The sequence below is a fragment of the Saccoglossus kowalevskii genome, chromosome 11, assembly GCF_978046115.1.
Source record: "Saccoglossus kowalevskii chromosome 11, keSacKowa6.1, whole genome shotgun sequence".
NCBI classification, from domain to species: Eukaryota; Metazoa; Hemichordata; class Enteropneusta; family Harrimaniidae; genus Saccoglossus; species Saccoglossus kowalevskii.
The window spans coordinates 25,922,159-25,943,431 of NC_140651.1; the positions used below are offsets into that span (position 1 = coordinate 25,922,159).

General features: G+C 35.3%; 3 protein-coding genes across 5 annotated transcripts; 2 read left to right on the forward strand and 1 right to left on the reverse strand.

Annotated features, from left to right (window-relative positions):
* Positions 1 to 365: 365 nt before the first annotated feature.
* LOC100378989 (organic cation transporter protein-like) lies at positions 366 to 7,961 on the reverse strand. Of its 2 annotated transcripts, none has more exons than XM_085505503.1 (11): positions 7,904 to 7,961; positions 6,841 to 7,284; positions 5,510 to 5,613; positions 5,186 to 5,340; positions 4,896 to 5,064; positions 4,598 to 4,730; positions 3,318 to 3,397; positions 2,976 to 3,193; positions 2,670 to 2,781; positions 1,579 to 1,677; positions 366 to 627 (listed from the first exon to the last, which is right to left on the reverse strand). In XM_085505503.1, the coding sequence occupies exons 1-11, from the start codon at positions 7,913 to 7,915 to the stop codon at positions 546 to 548; spliced, it is 1,608 nt and encodes a 535-aa protein (XP_085361629.1). In that variant the 5' UTR covers positions 7,916 to 7,961; the 3' UTR covers positions 366 to 545. The 2 variants fall into 2 exon arrangements, with proteins under 2 accessions (XP_085361629.1, XP_006824127.2); XM_006824064.3 differs by having other exon boundaries at positions 1,579 to 1,788.
* A 4,835-nt stretch (positions 7,962 to 12,796) lies between these two features.
* Positions 12,797 to 15,174, forward strand: LOC102802174 (uncharacterized). Its single transcript, XM_006824065.3, has 3 exons — positions 12,797 to 13,606; positions 13,825 to 13,934; positions 14,078 to 15,174. The coding sequence occupies exons 1-3, from the start codon at positions 12,922 to 12,924 to the stop codon at positions 14,465 to 14,467; spliced, it is 1,185 nt and encodes a 394-aa protein (XP_006824128.1). The 5' UTR covers positions 12,797 to 12,921; the 3' UTR covers positions 14,468 to 15,174.
* A 1,766-nt stretch (positions 15,175 to 16,940) lies between these two features.
* Positions 16,941 to 18,881, forward strand: LOC144364543 (uncharacterized). 2 transcript variants are annotated; one of them, XM_085505504.1, is made up of 3 exons: positions 16,941 to 17,702; positions 17,854 to 17,957; positions 18,688 to 18,881. In XM_085505504.1, exons 1-3 carry the CDS (start codon positions 17,585 to 17,587, stop codon positions 18,871 to 18,873), a joined length of 408 nt encoding a protein of 135 aa, XP_085361630.1. In that variant the 5' UTR covers positions 16,941 to 17,584; the 3' UTR covers positions 18,874 to 18,881. Both variants share the same exon structure in this region; 1 of them encodes a protein (XP_085361630.1).
* Positions 18,882 to 21,273: the final 2,392 nt, after the last annotated feature.

Below are 21,273 nucleotides of genomic sequence, written 5' to 3' on the forward strand. Positions count from 1 at the left end.
TTGAAAAGTAATTTAAAATGCTGCTACATATGACCCCCAATTTGAAATAAATTTACATGCTAATGGCTTGTGTCACTACCAATTTAAGAAATGTTTTCGTGCCTGCTATGCAGGTTTCTGATATATTAGCATATTCTTCCCGATCAGTTTTGTTAGCACTAAACAAACTTTGATTAAGATATTATTTTCAAAATTACCTAATATTATTAACTGACATGTTCCGCGATGATTAAAACGGTAGATTGTAGATTGTTAGAATTTTATTGGGGAAAAGGTATATGAAATTACAATGACTAAAAATAAAGAAATGGATGCACATTGCAATGATAGCGTTAAAACTGTGACACAATGAATGCTACTACATATTTAAAGACACTTACTTTATTACAAAACTTTCTTACATACATCTAAAATTGCGCATGGTTATTGAATACCGGCCTCCATGGCTATATAATACAGTAATGCTCTGTCAACTGATATTTTTCTGTAATGTCGGCACGCTATAGTCGAATACAAATAATGTTATAAAATACTCCTAAATAGCTTCACTTTTGCAAGCCTTTCACTGTTGTCTCCAGCATGATTCCATCATTCTGCATCCCATTACCAGTTTGTTTTCTATACGTCCTTGACAAATTATTAATTAAAAAAAAAATCATCGTTGAACATAGAATATCAAGTTATACATAGTGACAGTTAAATATTATATTAATTATAAAGTGGGAAATTTAGCCATCTGATTAGGCAAAGCAATTTATTAGATCTGGCTCGAAAACTGACCAAACTGGCTTATATATCTAACTGATTCAAGATCGAGCACCTGTGCACACTATCATAGTGATTGTGAGTGCATAATCAAGTGATCAATAAGAAAACCATGGTACAAATAATATTATACTGTGATATTTGCGGCATCTTATTTTTCTTAACAGCGACAATACCTGCGGTGCGATGTCTTTTGACGCGTGTCATTTTTTGAACCTGGCATTTTTTACCTTGGTGTCAAAAAATAACAACAGTACACAGAGCACCACTCCTAATTCTTTTACTTCAACTATGGCAGTGTCGCTACATTAAACATTTTTTGAAAAAAAATCAATTTGATAAATTGTACTTTGTAGGATATCAGACAATATTTAACATTTGGAATAATTGATTTAACAGTTGTACGTCATAAAAGACATATTCAAAAGCAAATGGAATCAAACATCGACATGTGTTTGTCTTCCACCAAAACCAAGTGCATATGGGTCAAGTGCATTACATACATGCTACATACAAATCCAACTAATTTATGCGTCTGAAGAAAATATATTAAATCGTTTGACGTGCTATACTTTTTTATTTGCGATATTGATAGAACATAGTCAGGTGATGCTATAACAATATCACATCGCCGTGATCATTGTAAGCATGGCTGCCGAATCACATGATTAATCGCATTTTTTAAAGGCAGATGCACCAGTTGGTATTATTCTTTATTGTAATAATAAATTGACAGCCTTCCCTTCAGCGGCTCTATCTCTCAAGCGAACGATAAAATGGCGGGAGAATAAAAAAATCAGGCTAAATACTCACTTCCCAAATATTTCGCCTTCCTCCAATGTTTGTGGTAGTTTGTGGTGACGCGTTTCTGGTAACAATAACGAAAGGAATCCAGCCGAAATAGATGATGCACTAAATAAGATGATTGGTAAAGGTTCCCATACTATTTTGATCAATATCATTTGTGGCACTAGAATACAGGCAATCCGGGCAGACATGGAAGAAATGCCAATTCCTATTGTTCTAAATAGACATTTATATTATATTATATTAAATCGTGCCATTCACTGCGATTAAAATTTATGCAAGATTCTTCGACCAACAGCCAATATTACATATGACATCGGAAATAATAAATAAACAAATGTGAACATATTGAAGTTAAACGTAAATTAGTCAGTAATGTTGAACATGACCACGAGCATAAATGCAACCCTCTGTTACCACGTACTATTAACTTTAACAATAAAACTTGATAACACAAATGTGATGTGAAACTATTATTGTTCTACTAAAATAAATTTAAATTATATCTCAAGCATATCATCTAAAATATTTCATGATTTGATAGAGTACAACGTTATAATTAATATAATGTTTTTACTATTTCAATTGTTTGTTGGTGACGTCTAAAATATCCATGAAATGATGTTAAAGCCTTAGCATGTCTACAATCGAGCGAGTGCTTGACAATTCGTGGTGGTTTGAGAGTTGCTTTGCAATTAATTTGGGAGAGTCGAACGTCTTGTATGTATGTACCTGAAAGTATGTAAAGTACTCAAATGTTTATCCTGTATCAAATATTCGAAAATGACATCATTCAAAGTAATTCTATGCCGAATCATCGTTCTTGTATCATACGGTACATGTGACTTGAATTTGGGTTGCCCTTTAGTAGCATCTGAATTTCCGCCTTATCACTAAGCAATATGAATGCAAACTAAACTTTTCATTCATTTGATAAATTTAGCTAAAGTAATTATTCACTCAAACCCACACAAAATGTTTACGAAATGTTTTGATTGAATAATATGGATGGTTCTTGATGGTTTTGTTTTATCAACGTATATGTTGTCAGTGATATCTTCTAACAACAATTATAGAAACTTTAGATTAAGTCTTACCTTACTGGAGTAGGGAAGATTTCAGCAGAGAATATGTAAACAATGTTGCAGGCGGTTGAAGCAGCAAATTTTCCGACTATTGTCAGGCTGGTGCCAATCCATTGAAATTTGCCTATGTATAACATTGCATATATATTGTTTGTAACATTTTCACTAACTTACTTTGTGACTTGCTTAGCATCCAGAAAATAACAATACAGAGAGCAGTTCAGCTCTCACATAATTTGTCAAGATTTTGAGTTAGGGAATAGTCGAAATTTTTAATTCGGTGATGTGTTTAATGTCACCGTTAGAGATACTACTTACAAGCAGGTGTAAACAACGTAAGTATGAGAGCTACTCCCGCCAATAATAATGTTGAAGATAGGGACCATCTACGTCCTAAGCGTGTTTCAGGAAGAAATAGTGATAATACAGTAGATGGTATCTCCACTGCTGCCGACATGAACGCATTCACGTAGTCATTCCCTCCCAGGCTGGACGTGTTAAGCGAAAGGCCATAATACAATAAGAATGACGTGAACCTATTTAAAAAGAAACACGCTGTACTTTCAAGAAATCAGAACAGTTCTTTACTTTGGAAGTAATTGACGTAATACGAGTAACGTGGTGTAATGAGTATGCATCATATTGTTTATTTCTCCTTACCATAGGTAGCAAAGCGTGAGACATTTCTTTCTCATGTTCGGTAGTCGAAAAAGGTCAAGGAATCGTCCAACATCTTTATGCTATGTGGTGTAGAAATAAAACTCATATGTAAATCATATTTTTATATAAGACAGGAACTGAATATACACACGGCCAAACATTACACAACCAGATGTCGTATAATAATTACAAGTATACTATAATATGATTATCATTAAGGTGAAGATGCAGGTTCATTTGTACTTGGGAGTGAATTTTGTTTTTGCTTTATATTATCCAAACAGTCTTGGCTATAGACTGTTACAATTTTGTAGAATTGTGAATAGTGGAACATACTCAAAAACTTAAAATGTCGATAAGAGGTGCAAACATTCTCTCTTTTGAATGCTTAGCAAGATTTAGCAAGGATGTACATAAATAATAAAAAAGAAACATGGAGAAAATTTAAATTTGGAACTGTTACAGCCATATTAATTATGAGCATTAGCAAACTTCTCACTGAGTGAATGGTTATGCATATTAGCAATTATCTCAGCTTCTTTTTAGTGCACATCCCAGAACTTAAAACAAAAATAGCTCCTAGATGCTTCGACCTTTTGTTTTGACATTTTCACAAATAATTAACAATGTGTTTATCTTCGAAACGCCGTCGGGGCATTGTTTTTGGTTGAACAGTGTTACAACAATCGTACAGACAACTAGCCTGGGTGTTAATTTATGCATGAACTTGAAGTAGTGAAATTTGAGCTGCTGCCCTGCAAAATTGACAACTGGTAGACAGTTTTCAAGACAGCACTTTCTTCATAGTAAACAGATGTATCCATAAACCAATTTTGACAGGAAACAGAAACATGGTTTAGAGGCTAATTTTTTTAAAATCACTTTTGACCAAAAAAGCACATTTTTGTGCATATTTACAGTGTCCATAAAAAAATACTGACGACATTTTAAAATTCATACAATAAGCTTTCCGAAAATATATAGTTTTGTGAACAAGGGAGGTCATCTTGGTTTCCTAATTAACTAATTAAAATACCTGTCAGGTATACTGCATCTCCACCTTAAACGATAAAGTTCTGGATGTAAAAAAATAAGTATAAAATATATTTCATGAAAATGTTTGCATGTAAAGTTTGCACAATTTGTTGTTTATATTCAGCCATCTCCATGTACACACTATTAGAAATTATAAATCTACATTGAATACTTTTCAATAATGAGCACATTCAACAATCTTTTAAAAACATGCCGTTTTATATAGTAATTCACATGTTACATACCTTTAAATATCTCGTATGTTCAGCCATCTCAGGAATAGTAACTTCATCCACCTTGACAAATTTTCCAATAATTTCCACTGCCTTTTCATATTTCCCGACTGAAATCAGCCATCTAGGTGATTCTGGAATGATCCTTATAATGTGAGAAATGAAATTCCAAATTTATATATATTTTTTAAATCGTCGAATGCATTAATATCTAAATAATTACTCCAAAAAACGAACTGCTGATGAGTCGAAAATGGTATTAAAATAACAGCATTTGCATAATTAGCTTTCTACAGTGACAATCACTTACCACCAGTACAACAAGAAAATCGCTGCCGGTAACGATATACACAATTGCAGTATCCACCAGTATTTGATAAAATATGCCAGAATAGTTAAAAGCATATACCCAAAAGCGAAGTAAAATTGTATTCCAGTGCTGACAAACACTCGCGTTGAAGGTCCAACAAGTTCGGTTGCTAGAATGTGTAGAGATCAGTAATTAACAAAAGTTATACAATTGTTAATTTGTCTTGGTATAACAAGGCAATAACAGTGAATAAAACTTGTCTTATCCTAGAAGTATTGAAGCGGTCGTACCTAATACGAAGGTCGTAATGAAAATTCCCATTTGGGAAGCGCCTATGAACATCCTTAAAAACGAGTAGGTGTGTATATTTGGTGAGAAGGCGCAGGCTGTACCACTGACTGCCATGAATGTTGCAGATATCATCAATGTTGGTAAGCGACCAATTCTGAAAAAGGGATATTTAAGCTTTGGTAGTGATACAACTAATAAATGAGTGAATATTCAACATGCAGGTCATACAGTGATAAGTTGCAATGATTGAAATGTACTTGTATTAACATTTTAACATGAGAATTAGATTATGCAATTAGTAACTAATATCTGAAACCACGTACTTATCAGAAAGACTCCCGAATCCAATCGAGCCAATTAACATGCCACAGGAATATGCAGATGAGGATAGTGCACCCATGTAATAGCGACCACATACTAAGTTAAACTGCAACAAATAATACATTTGACCTAATATGACGAATTTTACTCACGATTCTTATATATAAAATACTAGTTCTTGAGTAATGTATATACAGAAAAAATATACCATTAGATTTAGTCGTAACAAACCCTCAAACAACATTTTATTTTGTAATGCATGGTCTGTTTCGACATGGAGAATGAACAGTAACATGTTATCAATAAAAATGCTGCTTGAAGATGAAGTATGAAACACAAAGACAATTACCGCAAGTCACAGAATATCTAAGTGTTGGTTAAGTTGAAAAAAATAATCCAATACCGTGACAGCGATATTTTGATGATTAGGAGGGACAAGGGACATTGGGCTTGACAAATATTTGACGTGTCATGGTCAAGACTATTTTGCATCAACGAGATAAAAATTGCATATCCAGCAAAGTAAATATGGTATAATATATACCAAAAATAAAGTCGTTCCTTGTTAGAGGAAATCCAGAATTTTCTGTTTGGTGGGTCTTGTATTTTGTAATTAGTGCACGCATTTGTTGAACATTTCGGTTAATTATGTTATAATGGGTGTTACTTTGCTACACAATTTACAATGTGAAAATGCTTAATAATACTAATTGGATCTATAGTAGTGTAAATCTATCACTTGAGTACAACTAAAATACCCAACCATAAATCGTTGAAAATAAGCAAATTTACAAGTTAAAGTATAAAAATCAAATGCCTGACAACGATACAAACAATTAACCGATATGTAAATTACACAACATAGTCAAATGATGAATGATATATGAATCAAATGTATACATGAAGTGACGTCATGTGTTTTGGAAAGAGTTAACTCATCCTGCTACACACTCAGGACATTAAAGTTCATTCCAAGTTGGCATTTCATGGTTATTTCGAGTCATTATATTATTTATTAATATTATTCCATATATAGAGTAGTTGATAGAATTTGCACCTGCTTTGTATATTGTAAACAAATGCTAGACTGTACTTGCATTATCGGTTTGTGATTGAATGGTAAACGAGATTCCTGCGGATTGTTTCCTATTGCTTAGAAACCCTATAATTGCCAATTAACTGTTTTCATTGTGTTTATATTATTAGTTTGATATTTGATTCTGTGAAATTCATATTTTCTTGGGTGGTTGAATCTCTCTATTATGATATAGCAGTTGAGAAGTTAATGTGTGTAATTGCTGTCATTTCTCAATTACAAACGTCGCATACGTACCTCCTGAAATATCGTTGACTTGTACTGTGATCGGTCATATTCCCAACCATGATTGCATTTCATAGTTGTATTCGTGTTAGTTTTGTTTACATAACGTTCACAATGACTGTATACAAAATGCCTACCACATGTATTGGAATTCTCTTCCAATGGGATACTGAGGTTCTTTACCAAATCTTGGCAGAACATCATTGAGTTGTTTAGACAGCATTCATCTTTATACTTATCCAACTCTGGCACATAGCACCAATAGTCAGTCTCTGCAGCTAAAAACACATGGGCGAACGCATGGGAAGCTGGTAAAATCACAACAAGGCACAGTAGATAATAACATCGTTTCTGATATGGCCCAAATTCACCAATATATTCAAGTATGTCGTCATAATTCCTTCTAGACGTCTTCCACTCTGTAGTTAATAATGTCTTCTCGGAAGTTGTTTGAAACTAAAATATAGCACATTATATTACTGAAAATTCATTCGTTCTATTATATAATTGACTCAGTCCGTTTGCTGTATTCTATTAAGCAAAATGTTCACATAATCAACATAGAAACCATCGAATGTGCATATATAAATACAATTCCTAATTCACTCAGCTACCCCGAGCAGTCTATGTATTAGAATAAACATTTACAGCACACACACGCACACACATCAGATACCCTGTCATTACAATGCACCCTTCCCTTACACAGATAGCTATATATATAGTAAATCTGGTTATCGTTTTTTGGATTATACCAATGTTCCATCTGCTCTCAATACAGCCATAGAAAATCATAAAAAACATGTATTATCACTCAGGTAAAATAATGACGGTAATGTTTCATATTTATAATATTTCACTCTTTCAAATTTATTTCTGCATGAATGATTTTGTATGTATTTCCTGACACGGGATATAATGTGTAATATATAATAGTTTACATAAGCCCCGTGTAGTTGGCTTTGCCTTGACATGTCTAATTTATTTGCTAATGTGACACGTGACATTAAAAACTAGCGAGAATTTAACAAAATGATGTGGTAGGGGAGTTTTAAATTATCATCATATTACTTACCGTTAGCACCATACTGTGTCTGTTTCATATCACCATTGCTGAGGCGATGTGGGCGTTCGTAATCTGCCTGGATCAAACTATTTTTTACGAGGGTGCGCTTTCAGTTTAATGGTAAATATAGACAGTATATGTACACTAATCAAATACACCAATAGTGTTCTAGCTATATATGAATTAACATTATTTAATATAAAAACCGTACTTGCTATAATAACAGCTTTAATGTACATGAGAATACTGGGGCATTTTGAATGTATTGGAAACCATTATGTTGCCAGCTAAGGTGCCCCACTTTTTACATTTAACAGTAAAAACAATTCAAACTTACCGTTTTTGATGCCGATATTTTTGGAAGGTGACAAACCCCATATTGTAAAAACGAAATGACACTATGTGAAAAAAACGATAAAAACAATTGTTGCGGAAGTTGTTTGAAACTTAAAAAGCAAACATTATATGACTGTGTTAGCACAGTTCGCTCAGTCCCTTTGAGGTATTCTTGTTTGCATACGATAATGTATAAAATGCAATGTCATACATGTGCACATAATCAACATATTTACACATACATAAATGTGAATAAACCCGTCAGTTACCATGTCATCACAATGCGCCCTTTCTTTACACAAATAGCTAAAAATAACAAATGAGGTCATCATTTCTTAGTATAAAAATATTCCATCTGCTTTCACTACAATCATAGAAATTCAAAAAAAATATGTTAACTGATGTCGCAAATGATTCATTTCAATAATAGGACACTGTGTCGTATTTCAACAAAATTACGCCAATTATTTTTCTACAAAATCGAGATGGTTATATTTATATATTCGATGTCTAGGTGTAGCTGAATTGGGGGGGGGGACTGTTGCGTGAGCGTTAATTGAAACGTGTCTTTTAAATGGAAAAATAAATTAATACAATTTTGTATACGTGGATTCTGATCAAAAGTTTACCTGCTTATTATCTGAAATACTGGGATTGCGCGGCGGAAGAATTACATTGTTATCAACATTCTGATATCACTTATAAACTACGGTAAGCAGTCTAAAATATTGGGAACAATAAACCAAATATACAATATTATTATACATCTATCAGCGTAACGCCATAGATTACAGAGTGCGTAATTTTTCGGTTTTTCACTAGGTATTTTCATCCTACCATATTAGGAAACCCGAATTCCAAATATGGAATGATTACGCGCGTAAGCGTTCTCTAATAATAAAAGAAAACATGACTGTCCCCATGGTCTAAACGTTTGGGATTTCGGCATTACCATGATGTATCCCTGGGAGAAAAATATGTATAATAATAATAATAATAAAGTTATTAGTCCCTGTCTTTAGACTCCGTCGGACGTAGTCCGAAACGGGGATTAATGTTTTAGGTTCCGTCGGTTCGTGCGTCCGTCGTCATTTCTCAGAGACGCCTGGGCAGACCTTCTTCAAAACAAGTACAAAGACAAGTCATTATAGGAGACCATTGCACATCGATTTATTTTTGAGTTGGTTGAACTTTGACTGAATGGCGGTAATTTTTGTCCCCAAAAAACACCAAAAATCAACATGTCATCAACCGTTTCTCGGACATGCCTTGACCGATATCATTCAAACTTAGCATTGACATCTGTCATGGTGAGTTAATGATGAACGTCGTGTTTCTCGTGGTTCGATTCAAAATGGCGGACTGTTAGCCATTTTGTTTTTTACGAGTCTTCTGCTTCTGAGATGATTGTACAGATTTGAGTTAAATTTTGTACAAAAGCAAGATTGCAGGGTGCAACACATATATAGGTTGGGCCACACATTTATCACTAGGGTTTCTGAAAATATTATGACTGGCAAGCTAACTATTGGGTCGTTCATTTCGGACCATGCGGCAGTGATTTCTTACATACATACGTATTGAAAAAAAAAACATTTTCAATACGGCAAGAAATAGAATATAGAAAACACAAATGAATCAATACGGAAATGTTTAGGAGGGAGGTGTCCAAGTTGCTTATTTTTCCCACAGATATGGATATCAATAGTAGAGTGTCTACATATAATGAAACAATGGGTAAAATAATTGATGATTTTGCTCCTCTAATTACTAGAAGCTTCCAATCGCGGCTGCGGTAGCCATGGCTCAATTCAAATATGAAGGATATGAACATTGAAAAACGTAAGTTAGAGAGAAAATGGCAACGCACAGGAGCGCAGTTGGATTACGATAATTTCAAAGCTATGAGGTTGAACATGAATTGTTTTATGTGGAAATGCGAGCGCGAGTATTATGTGGGTCTCATTAACGAACATGAAGGTGTTCAAAAACATTTGTTTCACATAATTAACAGATTATTTCACACAAAGAAAGAAATACCATATCCTGACTCTTTTTCACCTTTCGAATTGGCATGTCATTTCAATGACTATTCCATTAACAAGATTAATGTAATAAGGTCCAGTTTTAGTGACAATACTGTTCCTGTCAATTCGAATTGTCATGTTAACCATGTTTTCTAGAAATTTGAATTACTATCGGAAGATGATGTTTTAAATCTAATTAAGGCATCACCCAGCAAGTCATGTGACCTCGACCCCCCTTCCAACGCGAGTTTTAAACAGTGTTTTGATGAGATTAGTGGCTATATAAAATTTATTCCTCACTATCTAATGGTGTTTTCCTATCAAAGTTAAAAGAAGCTATAATATTACCATTGTTAAAAAAACAGGGCATACAGTAACTATCGACCGGTATCAAATGTTTCATTTGTCTTAAAAATACTTGAAAAAGCTGTTTCTATTCAAGTAGTGTCGCATATTAAGAAGAACTCACTGGAGGAAACATTCCAGTCAGCATATACAAAGTTTCACAGTACAGAGACTGTCTTACTCAAAGTACAAAATGTTATAATAATGTCCATGGACAGCCAAAATGTTTGTGTTTTAGTACTTTTAGATTTGAGTGCAGCATTTGACACTGTGATAGTCAGATTTTATTAGAACGACTTGAACAATGTTTTGGCATTTCGGGGAAAGTCTTGGCTTGGTTTAGATCATATTTAATGAGTAGGTACCAGTGTGTTTCGATCGAAGGTCTAACATCCCCAGTGCAAATGTTAAAATATAATGTTCCTCATGGGTCGGTGCGCGGGCCGCTTTTGTTTAGCATGTATACTTTCTCACTTGGTAGGATGATAGAACATCATGGACTATCATATCACCGTATGCCGATGATACCCAGTTATACATATCATTTCAACCGAACTCAGTATATGATCGTGACATAGCTATGACTAATCTTAAGGATTGTGTCAGTGAACTGAAAGATTGGATGTACTAAAATAAGCTAACACTAAATCCTGAGAAAACAGATTTTTTAGTTTTTGGCATGCCTCAGCAAATTGGGAAAGTAAATTTGATTTCCCTCGATGTAGATAATACTTCTGTCAGGAATGATGTACGTAATCTGGGTGTGATGTTTGATAAGCATTTGAATATGGCAAGTCATGTTAGTCAGGTAACAAAATCATCATTTTATCATTTGTATAGAATTTCCCAGATCAGAAAATATTTTTCAACAAAAACTACCGAGATTATTTATTGTTCATGCTCTTGTGGGATCATGGCTTGATTACTGCAATAGTTTATTATATGGTATAACGAATGTGCAATTATCTAAACTGCAGAGAGTACAGAATGCAGCAGCTAGGATTGTTTTGAAGAAAAGAAAATATTACCATATTACACCTGCTTTAATTTCTGTACACTGGCTTCCAGTAAAGGGTCGTATTGTATATAAATTAATGTTGCAAGTATACAAAGCCCTCAACGGCCAGTTTCCCGAATATATTACCGAAATGTTTCATCCACATATGACACTTTTGTACACACTCAGGTCATCTTCAAACTTACTTACTGTACCATTTTCACGTTTAGTAACATGTGGTGATAGGGAATTTGCTGTATGCGGACCACGTTCGTTGAATGCTCTACCAAAACATGTAATAAAAATGGAACAATATTATTGATTTTAAGGTACATTTGAAAACTTATTTGTTTAAGAAAGCATATAGTTTGTAATTTATCTTTCTTTGGTAGAGTTTGTAGTGTAATGTCATGCGCTGTTGATCAGTTATCACTGTAAATATTCCAATACAAGTAAATAAATTATTATATAATGGGTTAAATGTTGTTTTCAGTTATTTTTCCTTCATTTTCATCGAAATTTACACAAAATCACAACATTCAAACATGTCATCAACCGTTTATTGAACATGCCTTGACTGATTTCATTCAAGCTTGGCATTGACATCGGTCATAGTGGGTTACTGAAGCACTTCATCTTTTTCTTGATTCAATTCATTCAAAATTGTTTTATGAGTGTTCTGCCTATTTGATGATGATATTACAGATTGGGTTTAAATTTGGTACAAAGGCAAGATATAATGGGTTAAACGTGATTTTTTCAAAGTTGGTACATCACAAGTGATACACGTGAATATAGCTTTGTTTTATTTTGTTGACCTTCAACTGTCATCCAATTGTCCCAAATATCAACATTTGGACATGTCATTAACAGTTTCTTGGGCATGCCTTGATCAATTTCATTCAAACCTAGTCTTTATACCTGTTTCATGCACATTTGTAGTTAATATGCTAAATACTCTTCGGAAATTTACTCTGACTATGCTTGTCGGGGACTATGCTATTGACAATGACTGCTGCTTCAGGAACCGGAAATGATTCCACCATTAAGTCACGTCAAATGCATTGACACGCAGATCGCCGCTAACCAACCGAATAGCGCCATCTATGTTGACACAATGCGTCAAGCGATACGAAACGCCAGATTGACACGTGACTTTCATTGAGTCAATATTTCTGTTACAGCGCTGGATGATTCCCCGTATTCATATGTTTTAAGTATAATGTGACCAATGGCGCGAGGCCACGTTTAGAACAACGCTTTGCATATAACCTAGTATATACCATAGAGCAGCACCTTGTCATACGACTCCACAAACAACTATGCCTACCAACGTTGTTGTAATAACACTGGCGACGCTGGTGCTGAGTGTCAACGCGCAGTACATGAGGGAAGCGATGACAGGTGCGTGCGCAATGGCAAGGTCATTTACAAGTAATGTAAACAACATCAAGGAGTTTGTTCAATATTTTGACGAAAGTATGTCGGTCGCTACAATACATTATATGGCTAATCCCGCTCCAGACTCATTATTAGAGTTGAAAAGTATTAGTCGCTCACTTGGCGATTTAGTCAACAATCCAACGTCGCCGAAAGCATGGCAACAGATACAACGCTCGTTGCAGTCAGTTGTTGGCAAACAGGTACTCGCATATTCCGTTCTTGGTATTAGTGTGGTTTATCTTGTCGATACTATCTGCTGGAGAAACGAAATAGAAGCACTGCTGCAGGATACCGCTCATCGCGAGTTTCGAGAACGGCTGGAACGCATTCAACAACACTGGGATCGTGAAAAAGTGCTCATCACAGAATTTAAAAGAAGAATTGGTGAAGGGAATTTCGAGTTCAAGCCATCTGACGCACTCCTTCTTGGAAAGATCGAGGCTCTCATGAACAAAGCGAGGGCGCTGTTGTATGAAATTAGGAAAGAAATACCAAGAGTGAAAAGCAAGTATGCAGCATCCAGTACTTATGCATTGGCATCACTTGGAGTGGGTAGTGGCGTAGGTGAGTCTTATTTTCACAGTTTTTCTATTCAAGTATGAGTGAATTCAGTGAATTAGTTGCTTAAGACTAGATCGATGTCACGCTTTTTTCAATACATACTCTGTACAGATGGAACATGGTGCATTCTCCTTAGCATTGCCTCCAAATATTAATTTATTTTTGAAAAAGGTCATGGTATGTAAGCACTTTGTGGAAGTATTTGTTTTGATTTTCTTTAGGAGCTGTAGGATGGGCTATTTTCGGTGGTTCACTTCCAGTAATTGGAGGAGTGATAGCGGCAGCCGTTGGAGCAATATATAATGTAGGAAATATAGGCGATGAGAACAGGGTAAATTCATATATATATATATATATATAACGTTATAAGACATGTTTCGTAAAAATATATTCAAGTTCTCCAATACAAATCAAGGGTATTTAAATGTGTATTCCTACTAAATACTAAGATTAATTGTGTTTACTCTCGCATAGTATATCCGTGATCTTGAACGCATGGAGAGGGATGTCACAAGACTCTATGAAGACATCCAGTCTGATCACGACGAGTTAAAATCTGTAATGGAAGTAATGAAGAAATGGACTTATGATGTGAAGAAATTGCACAAAGAAGTAGAGCAATTCCAGAATGATCTGAAAGCGTTTCAAAGTGATGTCAGCCAATTTCATAAAGAGGTACGAGAATTTCGCGCAGAAGTTCAACAATTCTGGAGCCACGTCAGACTCGGAATTTTGATCACGTTTCTTTTGATTTGCCTTAAATACGCTTACAAGCCTGCAGTGGATATGGGTCAACGATTACTCATGCTAATCTACGTTTATGTGCAGGGATATCATGGCTCCTATGCACACTCCATATTGTAATATAAATATTAGTAGTTCAAGGTCAGATGTCTTTATATTACCTACGTTCGTAGCCTACTTGTATACTGTTATATAATTCACTGTCCATTTCTGATCAGTCTACATTACATAGAATACATTTTCTTCAAATATCTATGTTTTAAAATAAAGGTATCTTATCTTACTAATAACTATCAACCACTTTGTAAGCATTTTAACTTGTCAAATTTACATTGAAGGCGTAATTATTTTGGATTTTACAACTGTCCCATTATACTTGTACCGGCTTTCCTCCGCAATCGTCCTCTTAACTGATTTGTTTGTTGTTCACCCGCTAAACGACATGGAAGACTAGGCTAGAGCATGAATGATGCTATCGATTACCTTCTTTCTACATTCAGTCTTGTTCGTCGGGATATATTGCTTTTCTGTTGTAATCATTTTTCTGACACCTTCCGGGACAACTTTGACTTTGCCTTCACCGAGTAATAATGAGTTCAACTGGTTTCTATGTACATTTTCCGTCGCTGAATATACCGACCAACATTATTGAGGTGCAGCTAATAATAGCGAGGCTATGTTTTTGTATGCGCTCTTTGTAAACAAAAAGTAGTTCCCTGAATTATACGGACATAGCTCGCTCATTGAGATTCTTACGCATATAGTTATTAAGCCATGAATTACAAGGTATGTGATAATGCAAAATAAATATACATTGTTACAAGTTATATTACACTGTATTTAACATGTTTTTCATCATGTGATTGATGTAAAATATAGAATGAAACAGGATATTAATCATAGTTTACATGATTTATGCAATATCAATTTTCTATTAGATATTTATGTTGTAATTAAACATTCTGTTGTATTATAAACCGTACATAGTTTAACATTAAACATGAGCATGGTGCGATTGCCACAACTCGTGAACTAATTTACTACTTTCTTCTGTGCGCAATCACAGAAAGAAATCTTTTAAACTAAATAGAAATATTATGTTATAGTGCACCATTGTTCTATGACGTAATAAATGTAATAAAATATCTATATTAAATTATCAATTATAATAAATAAGTTGTTAACAAATGCATTTATTTTGAATTCGAAACAATCACATTCACAAACTTTAGTTGATTTAATTCAGTTCAATAACCAGGATATTTCCAAGTTCCGAGACTTGGGGAAGTGGTCAATAATGGAAGCGAAAACGGCCTTCACTTGTACCGTGGAAAAACATTTTGTGATTTCACGAAAAACGCACAGAACTCGTGAAAAAAATCACTCACTTTATTTTGGAGCGCTAGGGTTCACATTCTAAGACGCACAAGTGAAAAAATAAAAATAAATATATTTAATTGCATTAAAATATTAGCCTTCAAAGAGATTACAACTTCTGATAAACATGCAGTTAAAAATATCTACTAACAACAAGAAGGAAATATATTAACACAAGTATAAACTACTTATACCTCCAAACTGATAATTAAAGCGGGAGGGTCGTCACCTGCGCACGGGCGGGAATTGAGTCCCAAGCGACGATAACCACACACGCTAAAACGCAAAGGCTCATGGGTAGACGCTTGTTTGTAAAACAAATTACACGTGTCCATGTCCATCTGACGCATGCGCAGGTGACAACTCCTCCGCTTTAAATAGCACTCGACTAATCACACCTGAATATAATCATAATCCATAGGGTTTTTACATGTTCTAATAATTTTCGCCATGACTTTTGGACCGGAATTTGTTACGTAAGTATTAACATTGAACTTGCTACATTCCCAAAACGAATAGCTAAACAGGAAACACAGAGAATGGTCATGAAACGGTCGTTATGTATGTTATAAAAGAATAGCACATTTTTGTGACACCTAGAAAGATGGCGTTTTATAACATTAATAAAAACAGTCATAATTTAATAACAAGCAATTTGTTAAAGGATTCCTGATATACGACATGCATGTGCTCTCCGCGGTCGAGGCCTATGTTTTCTTATTGCAGTAACAAATCGTCGCTGGCGTTGGCGTGGACGATACCTGTCTGGCATAAAACAGGGTCACATACAATAAGGGTAAACAATAGGGTGTACACATGCTATAGACTATGAACAACTTGCCCCCAACACACACACACCATTTGAGTGGACTTGCTGGGAATAATAACGCATGAGAACAGTGCATTCAGTTCACATGTGTAAATAATTACAGGGGCATGTCAATAACATGCATTCAACGATTGCTTTAATGATTCATCCAGCTAAATCGGTGACCCACATTTAATTCAGTAACACGGTCACGTGACGACTAGCCCTTACACATTATATTGGGCCATTGTGTTCATGACGCACACATTCTACGAAATACCATGGAGGTATCAGTTTATACCTCCATGGAAATACCGACGTAGTCACGTGACCTTTACCAATTGATTTCCCATGAGTCATTCATTCTGAGAATAGTATAAACATACGTGGAATTACGAAAGATCACCGCACAGCAATTAGAGTGGAGTGGAGATGTTATCTCTGTTTCCCAGGGCGTTTCAAGCGTAAATATAATACACAATAACTCCGAAGACTCCATATATACCATGACGACAGACACCACGTCTCGGTGTTTGTATTTTGTGATACTGATATTTTCTGGCTGTAGAATAGTCGATGGTTTTAACATGGCTGATGCGATGACTAGCGCATGCAATGTCGCAAAAACTATAACCGGAAATGCCAGCCCGTTGTCTGGTTTATTGGATCAAGTAAAGTTTTGGAAGAGTGAGGAGGGTAGCAAAAACGCCTTAGTCGACATTGGTAAAAACCTCGGTGCTTTGGTTGACCGTCCGTCACCAGGCTCTTGGCAGTTAGTACAGACGCATCTGGAAACTATTGCCAGAGAGGCTCCTAATAGAATATCTTCTGTTGGAGTTGCCGCCATCGTCGAAAGTATCTGTTTCAAACATCAAATAGAAATAGGATTCATGCGCATGAGACGGGACGAGCTGTTCTATCAGCTGAACGAAATTCAAAATGGGTGGAACCAACAGAAAGAGATGTTTAGAGATTTGGAAAGACGACTTGTCGAAGGAGATTTCCGCTTTTTATTTTCTGATTAACTACTTCTCCAAAAAGTGGAGTCTTTCATGAGCGCTGTCATTCTAATACTTCAACACATTGAGCATGAGATACCAAAAGCTGAAAATGTTTACAAAGATCACAACGAACAAGCGTCAAATTCGTTATTTGTCGGCACAACTGCTGGTAAGTACAGACCCATTCAGTTGACCTCACTTCTGCCCTTCCTTCAAAACCGAGGAAGTGGAAATAAGGATTCAACTTAACTCAACGATAATAAATATTCATATTTGAATGTATCTTTCACTGTTGACGTAATTGTTTTGCTTCATTATAGGTGCTGTTGGGATATTCCTTGGCAATCCTCTGCCATTTATATTTCAGGCAGCGAGTTATTTTCTCAGTGCTCATGAATACAAGATGGCCGGATACACGAAAGAGGTATGAATATCAAAACTTGTTGGTAATGGCAAATATTTTAGTTCATTTTTATTGTGAAAAAAATAATAAACTGATTTTGCTTGAATATCAGTAATGTTGGTTTATGTTCTTTTCTGTGTCAGATATGTTTTTATTTTATTTATTTTTTTAAGTTTTCAACCATGCAATACTGGGAATAAAAATATTTAAGGTAATAATTTGAAACAAGTCGGAAAAAATTATTGAACAGATAATTATTTTGTCCTGTTTGCAAACCACCTTTTTGTTCAAAATCTAATTTTCAGACAATTTGCTTGTTACTATATCACGTGTTTGCTCAATTGTTTTCTGAAATGTAATTTTGTTTCAGTACTTACAAATATGAAAACACAGCTCTTTTAAATGGGATGTGATTGATAAAAACAATGAATGTTACCCTATGACCTAGTTATATAAATGGAATTCCGTGTTTAATAATGCGACCTGTAGTAGTTGGCCACTGTCCACAAACTGTAGTGTTGTTCAAAGTTTTGCTCTATTCCAACTTGTCTGTGAACGACATTGCATTCACGAGTAAACATTAGTCGATGTCACAGGAACATTTGCTTTAATGGAGGTGTTGGAGTGCTGGCAACGCATTTATTTGCTGCTTACCTAGCGGCGTGCTCGACACAGCGACTTTTCTCTAATATAAAGACGTGTCTTCATTACCATATGTTATGAATATAATGATACCTGTCATTTGTTTCAGTACATCCGTGACTTGAAGGCTTTGCAATTTAAAGCTGACGTCTTGTATTCAGATCTGCATCACGCACGGAAAATGTTGTTGTTTATGATGGTTGTATCCATGATAGTGAACATAATTTGGGCTATAATATTACCAGGGCTCATTATCTTTGTCACTTTTTATGTATGCATTAAACGAAGGAATTAACCTTCCAATTTTGTCCAGTTTATGTTGTAATCAGAGGAAAAAACATACTTTAAATGGATAAGTGAATATAGATTGAACTTTAGGGATTGGTCAGTTACTTCGGCTGGGGGGGGGGATCGGCAGATTCCATTTTGCCAGCTGTAAATCTCAGTTGACCTACCCCTATCAAATAAAAAAAGTGGGTGACCCACCCCATCATTATATTTTAAAATATGCTGCCCCCTGAAAAAAACAAAGAAACATTAACAGTTTTGGCTCTGACATGATTACAAAATGTATTATATTATATATATTATATATTTAATAGACCTTAGGAGGGGAGGGGAGCATAAAGCCCAAAAACGACTACAGAAAAGGCTGCAGGAAGGAGGGAAATCTATGCTGCTAAAGATAGTAAATAAAAGCAAAGCTGTGGAGTACTCACTTGATAAACGCCCTTATAAGATAGGAAAAGAAGATTTGAAATTGAACTCTTTGAAAACTAATTTGGATTTAAACTATATTTCATATCTTAAAGACCAGGAATGCTTTGCACCCGAAGCACGATCTGTGCTTATGAAAACAAAGGAAACTTTGATTTTTGCTTAAATTTGTGTTGGATTTCGGTATTTTACAGAGCAAAATATGCATACTTAAAAGTTCAAAAAAAGCTATTTATATATTAGCATTTTCACAAATTTTAACTTTTTTGATTTGCTGAACAAAAGCTGTCACAGCTCTTTGTACTAATTGCTGTGTTGTCTTTCCGTCTCCTGTTATAATTGGATAAATCCAGTAAATATCTTATGCAATGGTGACTTCAGACTTTAAATAAAATAACCTGTTATCTCAGCACATGGACTAGGGATTTATTTCACACTTAACAGTATAATTGGCGTTCTAGACACATTGCATAATCTGTTAGTTATTTAGCAACTTCAACACCAAAATATTTAGTCTATAACTTTTATTTCATCAAAAAATTATAGACAATATAGGTTATAGGTTATTATTGAGAACACAATTGTACGATTAACTTTTTTTATCTTTTGTTCTGAAATAAATTTAAAAAAAATATATGCCTAAGCACGTGTGCGAATTCAGGAAAACATGGTGACCCTTCTATTCATGATATAAAAAACAGGATTACCCCCCCCCCCCCTACTGATCCACCGACCCACCCCAGATAAGCCTATAAACACGACACACGTTGCACATAGTACAGGTTAACATGAACTTGAAAATATGTACAGACAGCATCCATCTCGATATTGAACCCACAATCTGGTCTAATTAAGCAATAAATTCATGTACCCTAAGGGGAAAATATCGTACTTCTAAATGTTGTTTTATTTCTGCTATGTTTCGAAAAACGGTACTCCTGAAGGGCCTACTTTGTTTGATTTCATACCTCAATTGCATATGGGGTGTGGAAATACCGATTTTGATTTCAGGGACGAATCAAAATAAACTGCAGTACATATGTAATAATAGCAAGTACGTCAACGCCACTTGGAATGCAGGGTCCTGTACAATTTGGATCATTAAAACAACGGATTTCCCCCGTTTTCATTTCGGTTTTTGTACAATTTGGACTGTAATTGGCCTATTGGAAGTACAGTTATGAAATAAACCTGTTTTCTGAGTCATCATACTACTTGTAACGGTGGATATTTGGCGTTCATCGGTACTTCGTTCGACCCAAGTTTGAGACACGGTGACCGGCATGGCGACCTCAGACCCAACATCTGACCTTGATACATCTTTCATATAACCAAGGTTTTGTGACAGTATGCCTGACAAGTTTTGTCGTTGAGGTGAGATTGTTGGTGAGATCGGATGCTCGCATCGTTTTTGTGACACGTACATGATAAGCATTGTCTCAACTCTGGTCGAATGAAGGACTGTGCACGCCGGCGCTCTACTAATACAGTGGCTGGTGTACAGTCGGCACAAATCTGCAGCTTTCGAAATTACCTGTATCATCTCCTTTAATTTATGTACCCCAGTGGAGAATTACAATACCATATATCGTCGTCGAATTCTACGTTATTCCTTTTAAACACGTGGCAATTACCCGGGTACAATGTTGCCAGGTACGTAGAAGTCGAACGCCGCTACGGCGACCGCCTATGAACACCAGTTGTTATTGGTGGCATACAATTTTCCTGTTCCTCGTAGTTTTTACATTTTTTTGTCCTTCAATCCTTCAACCTAGACTTGTTGGTCAGTACCTAGACTCGTTTTCTTTGTTGGAGGTTCGAAATCCATTTAAAAGTCACAACGTGAAGGACAAGACATGCTTTACCAGCGAACACAGCGTTCTGGCGTTTGTTTTGGCGATCACCCACCAGTGACCGACGCTCACAACTTGGATCCCGCCATTAACAAAAATCAAGATTATGATTATATAATTTTCAG